Source organism: Cyphomyrmex costatus, unplaced genomic scaffold (genome assembly GCF_001594065.2).
Source record: "Cyphomyrmex costatus isolate MS0001 unplaced genomic scaffold, Ccosl1.0 scaffold834, whole genome shotgun sequence".
In the NCBI taxonomy this organism is placed as follows: Eukaryota; Metazoa; Arthropoda; class Insecta; order Hymenoptera; family Formicidae; genus Cyphomyrmex; species Cyphomyrmex costatus.
The window spans coordinates 25,782-33,772 of record NW_017280413.1 but is presented as its reverse complement, the minus strand read 5'-3'; the positions used below and the strand labels follow the sequence as shown (position 1 = coordinate 33,772).

The 7,991-nt window shown below is 45.3% G+C and overlaps 1 protein-coding gene across 1 annotated transcript; it reads right to left on the bottom strand.

Moving 5' to 3' along the window:
* Positions 1 to 5,383: 5,383 nt before the first annotated feature.
* Positions 5,384 to 6,154, bottom strand: LOC108781543 (uncharacterized). The gene has a single exon (XM_018549537.1). It carries the CDS (start codon positions 6,152 to 6,154, stop codon positions 5,384 to 5,386), a length of 771 nt encoding a protein of 256 aa, XP_018405039.1.
* Between the last annotated feature and the right edge of the window lie 1,837 nt (positions 6,155 to 7,991).

Genomic DNA, 7,991 nt, shown 5'->3' with positions numbered 1-7,991 from the left:
CGAGGGGAAAGACGAGGAACGAGGGGCCATGGAGAGAGAGGAGAAATTCGTCCCGGGTATGACAAATCTTTAAGATATATTAAATCTATTTTGGAAAGACTTAAAAAATCATGAAAAATTATCGATTGTTTTACATTTAAAAGTGGAAAAAATTTATCGATGATTCTTTCATGTGGTTAAAAAATAAATTCAATAAGAAGTAGATATGTGTTCTAATAAAAAAATTAAGAAATAATAAAGAAAATATGAATCATTTTTGTTTATGTATTTTAAATATATATTGAAGATGATAAATAATATAATATAACGTTTTTTTGAAAGTTTTATTGCGATGCAGAGATTAGTTGCTTTTTAAATAAACAAAATTGGGTAGTTTATTTATTTATTTACAGAATAAACAATCATAATGAAACTTTGTATAAATCATTTTAAATATTTAAATATGTAATTACACAAAAAATTTAGGTTTTTCTTAATGCTGTAAAAAACAATTTTACAATAAATAGGCTATATAAACTATAAAAAAGTGTTACTAAAGAAAAATATAATTTTATTCACAACTTTTATTTGTGTATAGTTTATTTAAAGTGTAATTATTAAACACATTTTTAAATTAAATTAACTTTACAGGAATGCTCCCAAAGAAGAAGGCCAAAATATAATAAATAACTATTATTATTATAATTATAAATAAATATTTTATGGATAATAAATAAAAAATTTTATGCATATTTATTTCATAATTCCTTCGGTTCACAGCATTACTTTCGCTTTTTAACAAGCAAATAAAAAGTTATTGTAAAATTACACATATATATATATATGTGTGTGTGTGTGTTATATGTAATTTAATATTATTAAAAATACTTTAAAAAATTATTATATATATATATATATATATTTATTTTTTTAATATTATCAAAAACATATTAAAAATTATTACAGTAATTATATTATATATATAAAATTATTGTAATAATTTTTAAAAGGACTAAAATGCCTCTTCATACACGCCGATCGCCCGAGAAAACATTTCAGTCGCTTGACGCTTGAGCCTACGCCGGCTACGGATATACAACACAGCGAGTCAGTGAGAAGAATTCTCTCTCTCCAATTCTCTTTTGCTGTCTCGTTCGCTCTCAGCGCCGAAGGGCAAACAAGGAAAGAACATTGTGCGATAAGGACAGTGTGCTACTGGTTGCGCCTGGCCGCCGATCGATGGCACTAGGAGCGATGCCGTAACCGTAACAGAAATGGCATCACTGGGGGTGAGGTGCGCGGGGAAGGTACGGGGGAGGGGGAGCCGGGCCGTCGCGCCGCCGCGCCGCTGGCCCCTCGCTCTGGGGCCCGCCTTATCGCGCCGCCGAGGCCTCCGAGCCGTCCCCCCCGCTTCCCCCTCGGGATATATCGTTACAAAAGACCACCGCCGATGAAGTCATCATCGGGTGCGAGGATTAAATTAATTAAAAATGTTATACTCACCATCGGTGGTAGCAGTGGCAACCCTCCCCCGAGGACCTATGGCCACTCCTCATGCAGGTAACCGAGGAGTAGGAGGAAATCCTCCACTTCGCCCACCTGCATGTGGTGCATGAGCATCCGGTCAATTGGGGGAGCCTCACCGACGACGTCCTCGTCGTCGTCGTCCACGACAACGTCGTCGTTGACGACGCGTACTTTCCTGATGATGACGACGTCGTCGTTGTCCTCGCCGTCGTCAACGACGATGACGTCGTCGTTCTCAGCGCCGTCGTCAACGATGACGACGTCCTCCATAGGAGGAGGTGAAGGAGGGGGTGTCGGAGGTAGCCATGGAGGACTCTCAATCTCCATAGCTACCTCCATGGCTACCTCCATGGCGATGTCGATGGCAATGTCCATCGCCACCTCCATCACCTTCTCGTCTGCCAAAAATTCGCGTATAAATCGTTCGCGAGGGGGCTCGCGGTTCCCCATGTTGTTTTTTTTTATGTTACACACACGCACACACACGCACGCACGCACACCACTCATGCACTCAGTTAGTTAGAAAAAAAGTAAATCTCTAAATTCGAAAAGCACTTGACAGTCATCTAATTAAATGAAAAAAAAAGAAAAAAAAACTTATGCACGGTCAATGTCAGCATGCAATCAACAGGTCTGTAGATCGACAGACGAAAGAATACTGACGAAAGAATACTGACGATGAGATGCATAGGCGAGAGAAATGTCTCTGCCCTATCTATTGTTTATATGAAAAGTATTTGCGGCGGCCCTATCTATTGTATATCAAAACAACTCCGCTGCCGCCGTAAGGTAGCCGATGGCCTATGTAACGCGTACGATTATTTTACTAATATAATCTCGCGTAGTGAAGCATACTCTGACGCGAGTAAGAGAATCGTTTCGTAGGATAATTTTAATTTAATCGTGCAATATATATACTTATATTTAATCATGCAATATTCATAATTATATTATAACGCGCGGTAGGGGAAAGAAAGGCTAGGAAGAAAAAAAAGTAGTATCTGCAGAGTATAAATTTTTTTTTATTCATAATTTTTTTTTAAGTACAATATAGTAAGTGTTATACATTATTTCTTTTTTTATCGCGCGTTAAAAACCAAAGCGAGAAGCTCGCAATCGACGAGCTGGCGTTTGTCGAAGACGTCGCTCTCGCTTATAGCGTTTTCGACGTTGGCGAAGCGCGTGTACTTGACGTCGACGGTATCGACTAGAGACCCTCTAATCAGAGTCGCGAAATAACGTTTCCAAATTTGATTGGTGCTGACATTTTTCAGCAAAAACCGGAAATAGTCATGGCGTCAAATTTAAGTCGACCTACATTCGCTGCCCATTTTGCTCTTTTTTCAGGATTACGAGGAAAGACTTTCATAATATAACCCTTTTTTACAGAATTATTGCAGTCTGGCGCAGAACAACCAGTCATTTTAGAAAATATAATTTTATGAATTACAATATTAATTTAAAAAATATAATAATGTAATTTCTTTCTGATAACTGTATTTAGATTCACATGTATTAGGTGTTAATGTATTACAATCATAGTCTTTTCATTGCGATGGTGCTCGTACGTGCAGTAGTATTATATTTTTCTTCACGCGTGCACGTAATGTGCCCTACACAAAGAAAAATTCTATGTGTAACAGTGGGGATATATTTGTTTATAGGTCGACACGGGCGCGCGTACGCACTCGCATAATCGCTACTTCCGGTTTTTGCTGAAAAATGGTCGCCGACCTAACCTTATTGACGTTATTTCGCGACTCTGATTAGAGGGTCTCTAGTATCGACGAGTCGAGACAATCGCTCGAAGGTAACGTCGATGCAACCGTCGAGATCGAACATACGGCGTAGCGTGGATTCGATCATCGTGACGTACTGACGTGTACGGTCGGGGATTCGAGTCGTACGAGCGTAAGATCGGTGTGCGCGTAGATCGTTGCCGTGATCGGCCCGACGATTACGAAATTGTCCTTGTGCTCGTTACGCAGCAACTTGTAGATGTTCAGTCGCTGCTCGTAGAGTCCCTTCCACGTTTCGAGGGACATGAGCAGTTCGCGTCCTTGATGATCGCCCAGAACGATCTCCACGTAGCTCGGTGGACCGACGTTGATACCGATCTCGAGAAACTTATAGCCCGTTGCGGTCAGGTCGTAACGTCGACTCAGAATGCGCACCGCGCGACGCTTCGTCCTGCGTACGTACGTAATTATATATATTTGGTGTAGGAAAATTAAAAAAAATAAAAGAGTAAAAAACTTACGATTCCTTCTGAGGGCTGCCCATCTCGGAGTAGAAGCCGAACATGATCCGTTCGCGCAAACGAGCGTAGTGAGAATGACTGCGTAAATGGCGTATTAAATTGTACCTTCTGTAATTGAAGAGAGGGGGGGGAAGAGAGTGGGGGAGAACCTGTCGCGACAGGTCAAACGATTCTAAGAATTGTTTTTATTCATAAGATTTATCGCAAACGATTCCAAGAATAGTTTTTGTTCATAAGACCTGCTGTTATCGCAAACGATTCCAAGAATTGTTTTTTGTTCATAAGACTGTGGGGGAAGGAGTGTTTATTTTATCGAGGAGGCCTCCGCGGTGGTAATAGTGGAGGAGGGGGAGGACTTCGAGGACGCACGTATTTCGACGAAGACGTTGACGGAGGAGGGGGAGGACTTCGGGGACGCACGTATTTTGACGACGTTGATGGCTCGTCCTTCGAAGTAGGCAACTCCCAATAGTATCTTTCATGGTATAAATACAAGGGTATGCTCTTGCGCATATTTCAGATAGGGACAATCCAGGGAATTTGTTCTTGCTTACGTCACACGAGCTTCCTCTACATTTACTTTACACGAGTATGACGTAAGCAAGAACAAAAAGTGGTGGGAATGCGCAGTGGTCTGACACAGAACGAGCATACCCTTGTCTTTATACCATGGTATCTTTGGTTTTGCGACGACGGCTTGTCCTTCGACGTAGGCAACTCCCAATAGTATCTTTGGTTCGTCGATGGCTTGTCCTTCGACGGCTTGTCCTTCGACTCCCAATAATGGGTGTGTTTCGTCGGTTTAAAAGCGGTATCCTTCGAGCCGCTGCCCCCCATTGCGCTCGGCCCACTTTCGATGCAGACAGTCGGTCAATCGGTCTATGCCGTGACGCTCGTAAGATTACGAATGAACGAAAAGAGCGTTACGCACCGTCTATATACTGTCGACGCGTGTATACATACATACTACGTACATAAACAAGGGAGAGAAATAAAAAATAAATACAAAGTAAATACGTTTACGTAATTTTTATTTAAAAAAAATACAAGGTAAATACGTTTACATAATTTTTATTTCAAAAAATTTCTTCGCAACCACCATTTATATAATTTGAATACATTTTGCATGGCGCAATTCGTAGCGTGATGTCCACATCGCGTAGTATCAGCGGCATCCATATCGGTTAACGATAGAGTGTCTTCGTAAACCGCATCCAGGGTCTCGATGTGCGCGCGTTCGTCCAGAAGTAAGTCTCGCAGCCACGTTCGTTTCTCAAGTCCCTTGACGTACACCACAGCATTCTCCTCCTCCTCGCATACAGCACTGGTAATCAGGCGTTTCGCATCGCTGTACGGAGTCGTCCCGTCCGTCCATCGCAATCCATGGTGACAGGCAATCAACCAGGAAGCGCAAGATCTGTCGGATCCTGTCAATGATCTCCATGGTATGGGATTCGTAAAGACGTAGTGCGCGAGCACGGTCCCGCGTTTCAGCACCGCAGCTTCCTTCACGACGAATCGCCCGTTGACGACGAAACCCTGCAGATCCACGAACGTCGGCGTGTGCATGTCGACTGCGATCGCAGTTGACGTATCGTAGATTCTTATATCGCGCGCTTAGACGATCTTGCGCACAACGTTGGTCAGCGGGTTGTACTCGATCACGCGATCGTGTATGATGAGACAGTACGCGGCGGTATTAGCGGGAGCGTTCTCTTTGAGTTCAAAGTCCAAACGCACGTCCACGGTGCCGCTCTTGACCGATTCGTTCTGTCGAGAGCAGTCGATGATCGCTATAGGGAAACGATCCCTAAAGAAATCCGCCCTGAGTAACGTTTCACCTCTTTCGCGGAGGATCTGATAGTACGATGTACGGAAACGTACGAACATGTCGTACAAAATGGCGTTTTTGCGTTTGTCCCAATCTAGATTTAGATCATCGTACGGGAAAAAGTCGGAATTCAGATAGAGTTTCACGTTGGTTAGTTTACAATTGTCGAAGTAATTTGAATACTTCGTCATGTTATTCTTTCTATCGGTCTGCAGAGCAAAGATGACGTATCGCGGCTTCTCGAGCTGAGTCGTAGTCTTGATAGCCCACGAGTGCTTGGTCGTGCTCGGTAACAGAGGATACTCGTACAGATCCCACGAATGGAAACTCATACTGAGATATCGTCCGTTCTCCAGGATACGCAACATGGACAGTTTATTGACTTCGTTCAACGTGACGTGGGGCAGTCGCCATTTTATCTTGAACAGTTCGAGTTTCGGCTCGGCCGCTGGATCTCCCTTGACGGAATTGGTGTCATTGCGCGCTCGTATCAGAATCAGTTCGTGACGCGCGTTGATCACCACGCGTTTGTAATCCTCGCAAAAGCCAAACAGCATGTTCAACGGCACGTAAAAACTAAAGTATCCATCGCTCGATACTAGTCTTTTTACATCGTTGTCAAAAACCGGATGCGGAAATCCTGCATTCTCCATATGATACGCGTAGTCACTAGAAAACGTTGCGTAGCCCTCAAGAGGCTAGTCATTCCGACGTTTCTGCCACGATCGATCTCAGTGCCATTGAGTTCGTAGCGAATTTCCTCAAACATGAACGCCATGCAATTGACCCCAAGCTGCGGCTTTGGGTCCGCGTTTTCCTCTTTCGACGTGAGTCTTCCCTCGACGTAGAGCGAGCTTTCGCAGGGTAACGCGTACAGATCCTGCTGCTGTATGGGTATTCGTATCTCGTCGCTATGTCCGAACGTCGTGTTCACGTATGGATTGTACGTGTGAGTCTCGATCTTGACGATGCGATCGTCGAAAACCGGCTCGTCCTTGACGTTCAGAATGTCGGTCATCGTTCTCTGCGCACCGCGAATCTCAGAGATTTTAAAAACTCCACGTTCGAAGCACTGAGTCTCTTCCTCTTCTTTTCGACGCGTCCGGAGCGAGCACTGTCGAGCTGCGCGAAGGATACGTTATCTATCCGTTGGTTCAACACGAGCATCTCACGCGCGCGCGCCCTATCGCTGTCGCTGTCTCACGTGCAATCTAACGGTGATCTCCTCCCCGCGAAAATCGATCGGCCGTCCGTTCTGATCGACGACGCGTATCGTTAGATCGGTAACGCTCCGTGCGACGATCGGAAGGTAAATGATCTGCGTCGGCCTTTCCGACACCTTATCTCCCGGTGGAACTTGCGGTGAAAATTCGTGTATCGTGTGCACGCTGTTGCCGTTGCTGTACGCGCCCGCAGTCAAGTTGCACTCCACGCGGACGATGTTCACGGTCATGATGTTGATCGATGCGTCCGACTGGTGCCATTTTCGCGGTTCCAGTACGCGCTTCGAGAATCCCAGCAGCGACCCGATGCTATTGGGTTTGTCAAAGTTTATTCGGTAGGCGCACGCGATCTCGCATCTCATCGTGTTGTAGTTTGCGCGGAGCGTTATCGGGTACTCCGCGTCGTCGTCGTCTCCGCGCACCGCGCCATCGGGCAGCGGACGTTTCCGCGAGATCGCGCGTTTCAGAAAGTCGTTTATGGCTCGCAGTTCGTACGAACCCTTGGGGATCGTAATCTCCTCGTCGTCGTTTCCAAAGTAAAATTTGTCGTTGGAATCGTTCACGTTCGGTATCGTGTTATAGGTCTCGAACATCGTCAGACCGAGCTCGTAGTCGCCGTCGCTCAGGTTTATCGCGGGAAAGTAGCAGGCCGCGAGGACGCTGCTCCTCCCGCTCAGCGTGAGTGTCAGAGACATGACGGTTCGACGAGTACTGAGATCGCGCGACGTCTCGTAGGGCTTTTTAAAATTCGACGGTTCGTAGAAACCGCAGGCACATCTGTCCGCAAAAGGTCTGATCGTACGTCTGATAAGACGTTCGATTGTATTCTATCGCGGTAGGAACGTCGAAGTATCGCACGAGTTCCTCGGGCGGTCGGAGATTACCGAAACTGTTAAAGTACACGACGCGGTTGTTCCTCTTCGCGTACGCCACCCAGTGAGTACCGGGGCCCGTGGCGTCGTCCAGATTCACGATACCGCTCTCGTTTCGCCGCGCACCGCTCGTCGGTAACGCGTTACTCATGAAGACCCCTCTAAAGTACGGTACGTGCATACGCTGCGCGAGCCGGTCCAGTTGCACGTTGGTGGTTGCGCCCGTGGGCATTCTTATCGTTTCTTCGACGTTTTTTTTTTTCCTTTCTGTCCGTGTCCGCGTTTGTACGGGATGAGAT